The sequence below is a fragment of the Phasianus colchicus genome, chromosome 3, assembly GCF_987193195.1.
Source record: "Phasianus colchicus chromosome 3, bPhaCol1.hap1.1, whole genome shotgun sequence".
Classification (NCBI taxonomy): Eukaryota; Metazoa; Chordata; class Aves; order Galliformes; family Phasianidae; genus Phasianus; species Phasianus colchicus.
Window position 1 is genome coordinate 62,304,485 of NC_143438.1, and position 15,386 is coordinate 62,319,870.

At 38.7% G+C, this 15,386-nt stretch overlaps 1 protein-coding gene across 6 annotated transcripts in view; it reads left to right on the forward strand.

Annotated features, from left to right (window-relative positions):
* SULF1 (sulfatase 1) overlaps window positions 1–15,386 on the forward strand; it is a 125,686-nt gene that overhangs the window by 51,969 nt on the left and 58,331 nt on the right. For 3 of the 6 annotated variants that reach the window (XM_031604862.2, XM_090137685.1, XM_090137687.1), the window contains 3 exons: window positions 7,016–7,075; window positions 7,343–7,578; window positions 13,110–13,349. In XM_031604862.2, coding sequence (XP_031460722.1) covers window positions 7,407–7,578; window positions 13,110–13,349 — 412 coding nt within the window. In that variant the 5' untranslated portion in view covers window positions 7,016–7,075; window positions 7,343–7,406. Of the gene's footprint in view, window positions 1–6,059; window positions 6,531–6,789; window positions 7,076–7,342; window positions 7,579–13,109; window positions 13,350–15,386 lie in introns of those variants that run through there. The other 3 variants (XM_090137689.1, XM_090137686.1, XM_090137688.1) reach the window with 3 other exon arrangements.

Sequence of the window (15,386 nt, forward strand, 5' to 3'; positions counted from 1 at the left end):
CTTTCTTTAAAGGTTAAGAAAACCTGATACCAGAAGCCTGTTTGGAGCCTAGTGCACATCTAATTATCTTTCTTGGTCTTAATTATTTAGCAAGTGCTAATAAACTGCACGTATCATGACACTCATGTTTAATAAGCATATAAATTTAATTGATTTTTTTTTTTCCATCTCTTTGAAGACTCTCAGACATGGAATTCAATCACAAGGCAATGGCATTATAACTTCCAATATAACATCAGGTTTTAATAAGCCTCCTGTTTGCTGCACACATGTGCTTAGGACTGCCTGGAAACCAAATCAGTAGAGAAAAGGGATTACGTTAGATTACTTTGAAATGTGCATTGTTTGAAATGGCCTCTGGTGACCAGCTTTCATGAATGGCTGATCTTACTTGTGGGGCTCAATTATACCAGCCTCTTTTGCATGACAAGTGCACTTCTTGGTTGTGTTGAAATATGAAATTCTAAAATAAAGTAAATCAGATGGTGAGAAATAGATTTGAGAAACTGTGTATTATTAGAAGCTTGTAAATTAACAGGAGACATTCTTTTTTTGCCAAGAAGTATGTGAGAATTTTCTTTTAAAACTCGTTCACAGATTTGAGGTTAATATAAAAATATTTTTATTTGCTTTAATGTTTTTTAACCATATTAACAGCATTAAAATAGACGACGTATTTTCCTTTTCTCAAAGACAGTTAATTTGTTCTACAGTTATGTATTTTTAAAATGTTATTGAAGTTTGCTGTTTGACATATGAAGTGCGGAAACTTTTACCTACTAAGAATATCCCTCAACCTGTACAAAATTATAAAAGTAGGTTAGAAAGTGTGCATTAGACTTTCAAGTCACTGCAGGCTTTTTCCTTTCCTGTCTGTGTTTGTGAAATTAACAATGCAAAAACTTAACAATAATATAAGGTTATGATTCTCCCTGCCTGCAATTACTTTAAATTATAGTTACTTTAAATTAATTTAGCCTGAGGCACCAAAGATACATCATTACAATACACAGATTACATTTAGAAGTTGAGCAGATAACTGATTGATTAATAAAGTGTGTTGGAAATCCAATAGATAATTGATAATAGATTAGACCTAGAGAGGAACTGCATTCTTTGTATTCACTGTAAATCCTATACTTTACAACTAAGATTAGAGGATTAACCTTTCATAAGAGATGGTAGATACTGTTTTTTTCCTGACTTCTGCTGTACATAAATGTGTTTCCCATGGCTGCAGGCTCGATATTCCCACAGGAAACTGGCCTGCAGACTTACGCTTTTGTGCCTGGTAGCCTGAGATTGCAGTGTTTTCCTTTTAAATAGAAGATAGAAGTGTAAGATGTGATAAAAGCATTAACGTTACTAAACTCAAAACAGTCATCTGTCAACAGCTTTTTCCACTTAAGGACTTCACTGTGTTGGTGTAATTGAGAGTTGTTAGCCTTATTGTTGTTGTGGAGCGTTACAACCCTCTAGTCATCCAGGCCATATGATTTTAAAAGAGATTTCTGAACTGCTAGGTTGCTTTGGTGTCACTTCCCTGAAAATTTATTACGTAATTTCAATCTGTCTGTACAATCATCATGAAATTACTAATTTTGTGATTTTGTTGTGTTTTGTTGGATTCTGTTGTTAACTAACTGCCTATCTGTCATGATATCACTATGTCAGAGTTTGAGAAGTCCTTCCGCCCTTAGACATAAACATCAAAGATTCTGAGAAGCTGTACATATGTGGTTGAGAAAACCCTCTTCACTCCTTTTCACCTTGAAGTTCCTACATAGGCAAAACATTCTTGAGTGCAGCAGGATTTCTAGATGGACATGTTTCACTTTCAAGCAAAGAACTGAAAGTGACAGGAATAAACCACTGATCCTGACCTTTGTGAGGACATTGGTAGGTGAAGCCAAATCCATTTAACATGATGCATATGATGAAGATATCTGGCCCTATGAACAGTTTCACCAGTTTTTCAAATGCACCAGACCAGGTGCCCACTAATGTTACTAAGCACCAAAGTCATATTGGAAACTATAAAACACTGTCAATACCATATCATATCACAGAATGGCTTATGTTGGAAGGAACCTTAAATAATGATCATTAAGCTCCATCCCCCCTGCCACGGGCAGGGCTGCTGACCACTGCATCAGGCACCATCCAACCTGGCCTTCAGCACCTCCAAAGATGGGGCATCAACAGCTTCTCTGGGCAGCTATGCCAGCACCTCACCACCCTCTGAATAAGTATTTTTTTCAGACATCTAACCTAAATTTCATCTCCTTTAGTTTTAAGACATTCCCCCTTGTCCTGTCACATTCAGACTGTATAAGAATTTGATCCCCCTCCTGCTTATAAGTTCCCCTCAAGTACTGGAAGGTCACAGTGAAGTCTCACCAAGCCCTCTCTTCTCCAAGCTATAGAAGTTCCCTCAGCCTTTCTTCATAGGAGATATGCTCCAGCCCTCCAATCATCTTTGTGGTCCCCCATCTGGCAGCAGCAGGAGGGTGGCACCAAGCTTACAGTGTATTACATGCACCCTTCCTTTCTCTGCCTTTTCTGGATATTCAGGATTCTTTTTGCTGTGAATTGCTCTTCTACTTTTCTTGTTGAAATTCTGGTTTTAAGGAAACAGAGAACTCTAGGGATATATTCCTGTCAAAAATCTTCATTAAAGATAAAACTGTAAAGTCAACTGATCATACATAAAATACATATGATGATAGTACTCTTCTGCTTGGGATCAGGAAAGAATGATCATACACTTGTCATGATTGATGTTTAGCATTCTGTGTCTTTGAAGACTTTTTTATCCATTTATTTACACACACACACAAAAAAAAAAAATTATCCAAAATAGTCTTTTGCATAAAAGGCATAAGACAATTTATCATGTGCAATGATAAGATCTCCTGCTTTTTTTTCCATGTTTTTGATAATGTTCATCCAAGTTTCTAACATTTGTCTGCAAATCTCAAAAATCTCCAAAGTATCAAAACATTTATATATGGAATACATCTTAGTTATATACAACAAGGACAATTTGTGGAATCAGGGAAACTTAAGTACAGCGTAATAATCAATAGGATACTGGATAGTAATGAAGAACAAAGCACTTAACTATAAAATTGCCATCACAGTAGGAGTTGCTTTGTTTGGGATCACTGTTATACCTCACATTCATAATTTTCTGGGCATATATATTTCTAACATAAGGGGAACTAAAATTTGAATTCTAGTTCTCAGCTCCACAATCCACAGTATATTTTAGTCTTATTATTAATATGTCTTTCCTTGTCCAGAGTAGATCCATTTTTGTTTGTAAGACTTTAACTGTGACTTTGGATCATGTGCCGTCCTCTTCACAGTTGTAAGAAAACACCAGAAATGTGGTGTAGGGAAGATAAAGTTATCAGCCCTTTGCTACCACTTGGTTGTGCATTACTGGTCTGGAGCACTGTGTATGTCATGGTCTTGGGGACAGCTATACATCCAGAAGCCATGCTCATTATCCCCACATTTGCCTTCAGATTTACAAACAAGAAAGAAATCTGTTCATGTAAGGCAGATTCTCAATACAAGGATATGTGGAGGCCACATTTGAAATGTTTGAAACATAATGAAGTCCACACAGCTTTGAAGCTTATAATGGAGAAATACACTTAAGGATATTCAGTAACTTTGTTTAATAAACAAAATGCATGATCTTGGACAGATTTTTATTGGCCAAACACTAAGTGGCATTTTGGGTGAGCACAGTAAAATATGGGCATGTCAAAACAATGTGGATTTTCAAAGTGAAAATGATCTTTTTTTAAAATAGACTGTCATTTTTTGTGTTCCAAATTAAATACAAAAAAAAAAAAAAAAAACCCTTAAACACTTCTTGACTAAAATGAATATAAAATCTACAGCTAGTTTCAAAAGATATTATTCTATCTTTCACTTTTCCTCCTGGTCACTGAAGAGACCTTGAAATAAAGTCCTCCTAGTTTTTATTCCACTGACAAAAAGTGGCCCTTCTTTGCCAGTGTAATTCCAGTTTCACGGGTAATTAATTCTCCATGCCAACGAGTCCTTGAACTGCTTGTTATAATACTAGCAACATAGAACCAACTAAAGAACCAAGTTTTCAGATTCTGTCCCATTAAAGGTGAGTACAAACTATGAATTTGTGCTTCTGGGAGGGTTGGGGGGCAGGGGGGGGGACAAGTGACTGTAAAATAAAAATTACATCCAGATGAGGAAAAATAGTCTCTCTGGATTTCCTGCTGCTCTGGTTTCATTTATTTGCTGACAATGTTTCAGTTGTCAAAGGTACAATCTTTTGGAAAAATGTAACTTTTATCTGTAAAATAGCATATGTATAGAAGTTATAGTCAGTATTTGTAAATTCTGCTCAAGGAAAACATTTCCTATTGCAGTCTTGATTTCTGAACACTACACAATATTTGGTATGTTTACATCCGCATGTGAATTTGAAAAGGTCTCTTTTATAATTTCTCGTATTTTTGTCTGTTTCCCAAGACAAATTACAGTGTCTGTAGGGACACTTGTAGACTATCAGACAGTATCCAACACAAACATTGCAGCCTTGTCTTCCCTGTCATGGCTGTATTTTGACAGTTTTCTTTACTTCATTTCCTTCTAGAACTGTAAGAGAGCAGGTTCTCAAAGAATATTTCCGAATAAAGATTTGTCTTATGTAAAAAAGAAATTATTATGAGTGACAAAAGGTGGTATTACTGTGCTTGTGTGCAAGAACAATTCAATGAAACTTGGTTAACTAATTTCATACATATGTCTTTATCGTTTCCTTTATCCATCAAGGGGAAAAAACTAGTTTTAGATAAAAGAAACTCTTCATGCTTTTTCCATAAAAGAATTAAGATAGCCCTGGCTTGCTCAAAAAATCTAAAGCTAAATGATTTTTTATAAAAACCAGCACATCACAAAGAGGGTAAAATGAATAATGCTTGTCAATTTTAATTTGCGTTAGCGTGAATTTTATTAGCACTAAGGTGTAATTGTCAGGAACTTGCAGTTTCATACCATGGGGGATTATTCAAACACGTTGGTGCCAATGTTTGCTCAGTGCAGTCAGGATGACTGCACTTTCTGGGTCAACATTGTCTGAAAAAAGTTTGCTGTACAGTACAACTGATGTAAGAAACTAAACATTGAGTCTCACTTAAGGTATCCTTTCACTCTTTGTGAGGTGAGTCAAAGTTTTGCTATTTAAAGATCAGACGTAGAGAAGTCATACTTCTCCTTTGCACCAAGAGTGTCTGGTGTCTGTCAGAAGAATGCTTAATTCTTCAGTAATCTTGTTCTCCAGTGCTTTTGTTGGCTTCTGTGCTCAGCTTAGAACAAGATACAGGAAAACTGAAGTATTTTTAATAGTCAGTCTGGACTAATGACAGACTTCCAGTCTGCTTACCTGAGTGTTGTGTAATCATCCAAATGGCATGTAATTTTCAATGCCCAGCCCGATATTGGCTTTGCAGTGCTACAGTGCTCGTCAGAAGCTGCAATGTTTGATGGAGCAGAGACAATGAAGGACAGGATCTCTCTGCATCAGACACTTGGATTTTCCTTTTAAAGACATTCGCACTCTTCTGGTGTAATTACAGCCTGCCAGAGTGAGAAGCATGAAACTGTTTAGCTTGTGAAGCTTAAAATAAAAGGTGTATGTGAAAACAAGAACACAATCCTTTTCCTAGCAGTCCGATACCAGATCCCTTCCCCTCCCTCTCCTATGGCTTCTTCCCTGAAATTTAGAGCACCTTCCTATTAACATATTTCTAGGTGAGTGATTGGACTTCTTTTTTTCTTTTTTTTTTTTCTGTGTTGCTTTTGTTACACTCTTTGCACTTAGTTGTAGGTTTATTGTTAATGTTTTTTGTCTAAATACACAACTCAGCTTGGGAGCACAGATCTTTTGCATGGTGCTCCAGTCTAATTATATCATGTCCACCCCAGTTCCCGTGCAGCCTTCCCCATAAGCAGACTTCTTGAGTGTTCTTAGACTTGGGTGGTGGTGGGGGTTTTTTACTGACTGATGTCACTGTGCTTCATCTGTAGCCCCAACATTATGTATGTGGCAGGTCAGTATCTTAGAGGGAGCAGGCTTGACTCCACTGTTTCTTTCCCACCCCTTCCCTTTTGCCCCCAGAAATTCCCTCCCTTGCATTGTGTAACGGGACAGTTTTGCAGTGCTTCTCTCAGTAATGCAAAAAATGTTCAATGAGTGGCTGCCCATTTCTCCCCAGGCCAATCAGTCATTCTCAGCTGCAGGTTTAAATCTGCTGCAGCGAAGGCAAGCCTGTGTGCTTGCATTGGGTCTTACAAAAGCAAGGCTGTGTGACTGACAGGCATGGAGAGGGGGCTCCAGTAACACATCCAGCCGAGTCTGGAAACGGAGTATCAAGGACAAGGCTGTGCCAGGACTACTGTGCATTATGGATGAGGCACGTGGGTCCGCTGCTGATTGATTGAGGGACAGTTACGCTTCTTCACAATGCTGGGTAAGATCATCTGGACTGTCACTTAATATGAGCTTTCTTGTCAGAGAGAAGATGACTTTTCACGTTGTGATCCAGTGCAGATTGCAAATGACAGGCTTGCTCTCCTCTCTGCTTTGTAAGGGTTTAGCCGCTCGTGCAGGTGAGTTAAGCTAAAATAGCTTTATTGCTTGCCAGGTGCCATAAGCTGGAATTAACTCTTATTTGCAGAATCTCAGGCTGCCTATAAATGTTGCAAAAGCACCTGTGTTTGATGACAGGATGCATATGTCCTTGATCTCTAGCAGCCAAGGTGCCATCTAATCGCTGCATGGGTATGTATGGTATTAAATTAAGCTGGTGAGCTGAGGGGAATGCAAATTTTTTTTTTTATTCTTCTATTTCAGGACAGAGGAAGAAGCTGTACTGAACAGTTCTGGAGACTTTGAAGCACAGGCACAGCGCTGAGGTCTTTGACTGACAGACCTTCTGCTTTCTCCTTCTTGCAGGGCTCCTCCTACAGATGTTCTGAACACGTCTGCATCTCAGCGATTTTGTACTGTGCCCAGGTACTGATTGTACGGAACATGCTGCATAAAAAGAAGCATGGGGTGTAGGAGAAGGAGCACTGTGAGGAATATACCAGGAGAAAGTGTAGTTGCAGAAGGACCTAGTTTATTCTTAGAAAATGATAGATTAAAGCTCCTATTCAACAATATGGCTTATAGTCATGTCAGACAGTATGTGTCAGGTTTGACTTCCCTGAGTATCATCTTCTCACTGTGTGACTGGAAGTTTAATTATTGCTTGAACAGAATTTCTTTTCCTCCTTGCAGGTCTTGAAAACTAGAGTTCAGGCACTTCTGAATTGTTTTTTTTCATTGAAATACTGGAAATACTATGAAGACCTCCTGGTTTGCACTCCTCTTGGCAGTGCTCAGTACTGAACTGCTGACAAGTCATTCTTCCACTCTCAAGTCCCTGAGGTTCAGAGGCCGTGTGCAGCAGGAGCGAAAAAATATCAGACCAAATATCATCCTTGTGCTCACAGATGACCAAGACGTGGAGCTAGGTGAGAAAAAATTCTTATTTGCTACTTCATTTCCTCATGTGTCTTTTAGTAATTTCTGCCAGGCAAGTACTTTAAATTCAGAGAAAGTACTGGTTCTGAAACAATATCAGAATGTGGGATGGATTTGGAAAATGAGTTAACAAATATTATTTAATAGTATTTATAAGGTTTAACTCCAGACTTTTGGAAATACATGCTTGTCAAAATCAGCTGTAAAAGGACACATAAGATTAATTTTTATGTGAATTATTACAATATTTGAAATTGAAAACTATTAGAACTATGGTCCATTTATAACAGTAAGATAGTTTTGCTTTCACCAGTTTACTAAATATGTGAGCACAACCTGGGTATTTCAGCCAGGAATGATTTTTCACATATTTATTCTTAGGTTGGAAAATGTTAAAAGACTTGGATGATGTTTCAGGAGACCTTTGAATGTTTTCTATTAAGTAAGTTAGAAAGACATTAAAATGGTTATGCATATAACTGATTTTTCATTCACTGCCTGAAGTGAAAAATTAAGGAGAGAAAGAGGATCATTTTAGGTTACCCCCAAGCAAATATTTTAGTTTTGGGGATGGAAGGTAGGATCAAAAAGGTGAAAAAATGGCAAATCAATATGAAATGAAATCTTACATTCTTAGGATTTTTAAATGAAAGGCATGCTTTTAATAAAAGTAAGGTAGATTTTTAAACAAAATGCCATATAGGTTGAAAAATCAAAATGCTTCTCTCGTAAAACATCTGTAACAAAATAATTCATTTCTTCTAAGATCACATACATTCAGCCAGAAACCTGTAGACAAAAGGTGGCCTAGATCTAAAAGCAGCCCCGGAAACTCATGACTAATTGGCATTTTTGTATTTGTCACTATACAATAATAATTTACGCATGGTGAGAATACAACTAATAAATTGTATTTTGTGACTGAGGGTTAATCCTTTGACTTAGCAGCTATCCCCCACAGCTCCACAAGCAGGCCCTGAGATCTGAGTACATCTTATCTATTTCATTTCTCGCTCTTTCAAACGTCTGCTCTGTTTGGCTGTGCTGCATAATGAATGGCTGTTCCTGGCTCTATTTTTGGCCTAAAATACAGCTATTACAATAGGAATGCATTTCTTCTGGATAGAGTCGTTCTGAAAATTTCACTAAAAGGGTCAAGTCACGTCTTCCTTTTTGTGGTCAGAAAGAGCCTGCGTTCTCCAGGGCGCTAGGGAAGGTAGGTCAGCAGACACACGTCTCTGAACAGTGTTACCAATGAGCTGTCTTCAGTCTTGCGAGAGGGTGTGCAAGTGGTGAAAGAGCAGGAAGGATGTGGCAAGCCACTTTGTTCATTTTGTGGAGCTCCTCTCTTTGAAAGCCGCACTGGATGCTCACAGAGGCTCTGGCTCTTATTAACAAGCAGTTGAGCAATAGCCTGGACATACATGCATTCCCACTGCATTGAATGAAGACACAGGTTTCCCCTTTTCATAGATCATTCCACAGGAAACAGGATTCAGCCCCAAGACTTACTGTACTGCATTATTTGCACTTCTACTAATAAATCATTCTGCTTATTTGAAAAACAAAGCCATACTGTTTTCCATGTGTGAATTATCTCCTTGCCCTTTTGTGATTCCTGAGAAAAAATCTCAAGTTTCCCAGAGGTTAATGGGAAGTAACACTTTATGCCACAAACAGAATAAAGCTTAGGGCACGATGATCCAAAACTTACAAGACTGAAAGTCTCTTGATATGGGTTATTTGCTCTTATATTCCCAGCATGAACATTTCTAAAAGCAGTTCTAAATGAATGCTTGAACATAAAAGCATATAAGGTGCACTACAGACTTCAATCAAGAAAGATTTGTCTCCAGAGCATGTGTAGGCATTGAACCAAAATGAGTGCAAATAATATAGAGGGGAATTATCCTAAGTAAAATTTGCAGGAACCTGAGAACTTGCATTTAGTTAGTGCTCAAAGCAGGCTGACATATTGATCTGTACTGTCCCCCTGAGTTCTGCATTCTGAATACAAAGAAGTTTAGCAGACCTGCTGTCTCATACAACTTATCAGATAAAACCCCCAAATTTCTCCACAACTCCAGTCATTTCTTATACATGCTGGGAGGAATGTGGTACAGAGGAAGGGTATTACTGATCAGCTTGAAGATGGTGGCTTAACCAGTATGAAGCAGTCTGTCCACAGCTCTTGAGAAAAATCAGCAGGAATTTTGGTCCCAGGGCTGGGAACTGATTGGTCAAATTGGACCTCTGTGTACTTTCTAGCCCCCACCAAGATTCTGAAAGAAGAGGCAGAACTGCCTGACACTGAGGCAAACTCATATTTGGCTCAAGACTGGCACATCGATGCAATTTGCCTCAAGACAAAGCACCAGGTTCCACAGGAGCCAGGAGCCACTGCACCCCTGGAGTGGAGTGTATTGCTGCTCCTTAAGGCAATGGCCCCAGCTTCCACTGAGGTCAGGTCTATATTCCAGTAATGAGGATAGGGATTTCCAACTTTATGCTCGTCTTTAACCACTTCCTCAGTCCTCAAGCTTCTACATCACTTCTTTCTCCTATGTACTTCTACATATCAGTCCCACACGCCATGACTCCACAGTAATTCACAAAATCCTGACAGTGAACAGTTTTTTGTGTAATGTCAAAAAGGAGTCAAAACTAATGAATACTTTGGTAATTCCAGTATTCCTAACTAAGAGCCCTTTGAGATATTGGAGAAGTATGAAAAAGCTTAAAAAAGTGGGGGGAAAATTCCAAAGAACTAAAATAAGATAACTACCTCTGCCCACTTGTTTACAGCTTATTGCACCATCCAACAAAATCCAAATAAATGGATTTCTAACTATATATACATACATATAAATGGATGGATTTCTGTCTGTATATACATACATATAAATGGATCCTTTGCCTTCAGCTGTTGGTGAAGAGATCACAGCTGACCACATCATATGAGGCATAATTTGTCTGATTTCCTTTCCAGCTTCATTAGAAATTTCAAAGCACTAAAAAATGTAAGCTGAAAAAATGAAGATATGTTCTGAGATTTTCAAGAGTCCATCACCTTCCAGTTGCCTTGCTTTCAAACAAATTAAGACAAGATGGTTTTAGCTGTCCCACTGTATAGATGCCCACCTGTGATACATATGGGTGAAAATCCATACCAGCTTTACTACTCTTTATGAAACCTTGGTTACCACACATTTCTCAACGTATGAGGAAAATAGTTGGAGAAGTGACACTGAATTTTGTGTTTGACAAAACTTGCTCACTTCTGTGTCCAAAATGGCTGTTCCCAGTTATCTGGTTCCCTTCAGGTGCTTCCCACTTGGTCATGTAGAGCGCGAGCATCCTGCTGTCAGACAGTGCCTGAATGTGTGTGCCCCGAAGACTGTGGGCCAGATGGTAGAGAGCACAAGCTGTGAGGAGAGCTACAGACAGCAAAGGATTATAACTTCTATGAACAAGTTTTATCTCCTGCTTATGTTTTGTTTTCCAAATGAGGAAGTCTCACCTGCTTTGAAGTGTCTGTTTCAGAATTTCCAGAGGGGCTAAATCTATTATCAGTGTCAGTAAGTGCATACCTGGAGGAAAAACTTACTCATAAACAGCAGGTTTGCAAGAGAAGAGGGCTGACCAAGCAGAGGACTGAGGAATCGCTCTAACAACTATTCATCTCCAATGCAGAAAGGCATGAAAGTGCACAGTGGCCCTGCTGCTGCTACTGTGCATTAGAGTAGCACAGCAGTGCACTCCCATCCAAACACCTACAAGCACTTTGCAGCTGAGCTCTATCATAAACTGACATTTCAAAAATGTCTGAGCTATTAAAAAAAAAAAGAAAGAAAAAAAAAGAGGGGGGGAAAGAAAAAGCCAATCATGTGTCCAAAACAAAGGCATGTAGAATGAGAAACATCTCTCATTTGATTATAATTTAACAACTGAGTGAAACACTCCCGCTCATACAAATGGAAGACCTTTCATGCTCAGGGAGCTCTCAATCACTCTTAGTTCTCTGTATCTCTAAATATATGGTTTTTATCTGTACTGAGTTCATTTGCACAAATGCAAATGCTCTGTATTTAGAAAAGAAAGACTCTGAAAGAGGAAGAATCCAAAATGAATCTTTGGCTATCTCTGCTCAGGGTGCTGAATGTATCCTTAAAGACACAGGTATTGTTACTGCCCCAGGAAATACTCAACAATCATAGAATCATGGAATCTATTAAGGTTGGAAAAGACCACTAAGATCATCTAGTCACCACCACCATGCCTGCTAACCACATCCCTCGAGAAACATAAACCATTTCAAGAACTGCCTCTTCCTCTTTTTTTTTTAATAAAAACAATTGTGATGTAAAGGATTTCACACTCACCACTGACTCTTCAGCCCAAAATCAAAACAGAGCATGCTGAACATTAGCTAACAGCTAATCTTCATAAGATTTTACTGCTTACATCTAAAGATGAACTTGTTGGCAGTTCTGTGTTTTTAGAGATATTTCTTTTGTGGTTTTAAAACTCTGTTGTTTTTTAAGTGATCCAAGCACAACCATCAAGATAAACTCTTATTCTATCCATGGAATCAATGCTTTTAATTTTAATTTTACATGTAAGCTGACCGCTGTCAATTATAAAAAATGAACTGTAAAACCAAAGGAAAAAAAAAAAAAAAAGAAAGTAGAATTCCAGAATTGTCTTTTTAGAGCCAAAATTGTCTAAGTATTAAAATTCACATTTCCTGGCTGCATACTGACATACCCATCGTTCACACTCACCCTTCAATCTCTGCCCTTTTGGATAACCAAAATTTAAATTGGATCAATGCAAAAGTGTGTTGAGAATGGAAGAGTTTCTTGAGAAAGGTGCTGAATTTTGCAAATACTTTTTGCATGCACATTCATCTCCAAAATCTAATTTTGAGCACAGTGTATTAGTTTTGGAGCCAACCATGCTGATCCTGAGTCCAGAGAAACTTCCTCTTAGGAAGATCACTTCCAAATTCTCTCTTTCCCTTCCCAACCATCTAGTCCTTCCTTCCCTTCCTCCTTCCCTCTTTCCACCCTCTCTCTCTCTCTCTCTCTCTGATTATCTGATAAAGGAGAAGGAATTGTAATAGATTCATTAGCAGCCTCAGAATTTTACGTATTTTACTGACACATTGATGCAGTCTGTATGAAATACTGTTTCCTAGAGCAGTGTTTGAAGAACAGTTGACCTATAAATTTGATATAGTTCTAAAGTTCTAATGCTATATTTCTAGATTAGTCTGCACTTCTGCTTTGTTTTGAAGCCTGAGGGGAAAAAAAGCCTTTCTGGATTCTAAAAAATATTTTTCATCGATATAAAAAAAGATTTTATATTTTCTTCTAAAATTACCCAAGTTATGGAGTAATAGAGACTGATGTCTGAAAGAAAGGTCATCGCTGATACTCTGCTTTTAATGACAAAATAGCATCCAGTACGTTCCAGCTGCTTTTATCAACAGAGTGATAATCAGTTCCACCTATTGCAGGGTCCTTACAAGTGATGAACAAAACCAGACGGATTATGGAGAATGGAGGAGCATCCTTCATCAATGCCTTCGTAACCACCCCAATGTGCTGCCCATCGCGTTCCTCCATGCTGACTGGGAAGTATGTGCACAACCACAACATATATACCAACAATGAAAACTGCTCTTCTCCCTCCTGGCAGGCCACTCATGAGCCACGCACTTTCGCCGTGTATCTGAATAACACTGGGTACCGAACAGGTAAGAGGCAAACACTAACTCTATGTTCAAGTAATGGTGATGGATGTTGAATATGGGGTCTTGAATCACCATCTAAAAGGAGGTGACTACTGTTCAGAATTCGGTTTATAGAGAGGGGTTTAGTGTTGTGGGGAGGGAGGGTAGCATGACTTACTGGTACAGATTGGGAGCTAACAGCCATATGAAGAACCTTTTTTGTAATGGAGCAGCATATTTTCATGCTCAGATGTCCCAGGTGCGAAATATGCTGTTATGCAGTTACACCTAGTGAGAAAGAGGTGCATTTTCGTGGCATTGTGGGTCTGAACTGGCAGTTGAAGCCATGATTATGGTCAGTGTTATGGCCTGCTTGTGGACAGCTGCTAACAGTTCTGGGGGAAGGTGTCAAGGCCAGCCGAGGGACTGGTGCCAAAGACCTCACAGGAGCAAAGTGTCTGTCATGGGAGTGAAACAAGGTGAATGCTATAATTTAAAGTTTGCCACAGGGCGATATTTCATTTGCATTTTCTGAGAATGAATAGAAACATGCCTTTAAGAAGGATTGTTCTGCTGTGCACCAATAAGATTTGATAGTTTTCTTGTAAATTCCTGGTGGTTTTCCGTAGTCAGAAGATCCCTGTCCAGCCTACAAAGAACTCTTCTTATTCCCTGCATCTGTGCTTCAGCTTGATGTAAAACCTGATTCATTTATGCATCACCTATCACCTAAGATTCAATCTGCAGACACATTAGGCTCCAGCCTGACTTCCCCTTCCCAAGGTACGGAAAGGTTGCGAGGTCAACAGGGTGCAATTTGTCCAGAAGCATCGTTTGACTACAAAGACTCTCCTTTACAGGACCACATAGACACAGATCTCAGTGCCAACTGTGTTCTTTACAATGTAGTTGGTAGGGAAGAAGTTTTCCCTATCAGTGGTTTAGGCACAAGAACAGATTGCTTTCAAAACATATAGCAGGCTAATGTCTCCACACTGTCTGCTTGTGCTAATTCTCTTAATGCTGCTCACATTTATCTGCCTGTTTGCCATCATTTCTTCACTGCACAGACAACTCACTCTTTCTTTCTCTCTCCGTAGTTCTGGAGAGCTGCATCCTGTTTAAAAAGCTAAAACAAACAAATATTTATCTTCTCTGAGCCCAACACATGCACTGAATAATATTCCAGTCTCTACAGACCTGATTTCTGTGGACTTGCTGTCAGAGTACAGCATGGCTAAACCCGAGTAAGGGTCAGCAACCAAGGCTTTTGAAGAGAAAAAGAGAGGGGAGAGCAAATTGACAGCCATTGCTAGAAAAGGTGCTGAAATGACCCTAAAACCTTTCTGCTTAGTGTCCCCTTCATGTGGAATCTACCTTTCTTGCTCTTTAAAAAGTTCAGTATCTTATTGACTTGTCATCTAACCCTTGCAGAATTGAATGCCTCCTGCATAAACTGGACAGCTACAGTTGACTTTGCTGTCAGTAGCCCTCTGCCCTTCTGGGGCTAAATGCTCTGCTTGGGTGAATATGCGCCACTGTGAATTATGAAGACGTGGAGATGTCTACTAAATGCAAGATTGATTCTATTAAATGGAAAAGAACAAAATGGTTAAAAAAAAAAAAAAAAGCCTTTCCAAAAACAAACTGAGGGAACACAAGTACACAAGTCCTAGAACAAGCAGGGCAGTTGAGTTTTAACAAAGGGCAGGACAGAGAAAAACAACATGGAAAATGAAAATACATTAATGAAACTCTGTTTCTGACCATAGTACATTGTTTGACCCCATAGTAATGTGGCCCTAAAGAACTTACTAATTTACTCCTTATAAGATGAGCCCACTTTCCAATTACCTCTCAACTATTTTTTGAAGTGGCAGCTTAATTAACAGCTGAACTTATGATACATTTTTCAAGGACAGTGTTGCCTCATTAAAGAGTCATCAAAAGTCCACTAACCAACTAATAATTTACATTTCACAGCTAGAAGGTTTAATAAAACTGTAATGATTCAAGAATACCTGGAAGTCAAAAATAATTGGGAGTAGGAAAGAGGCAGCT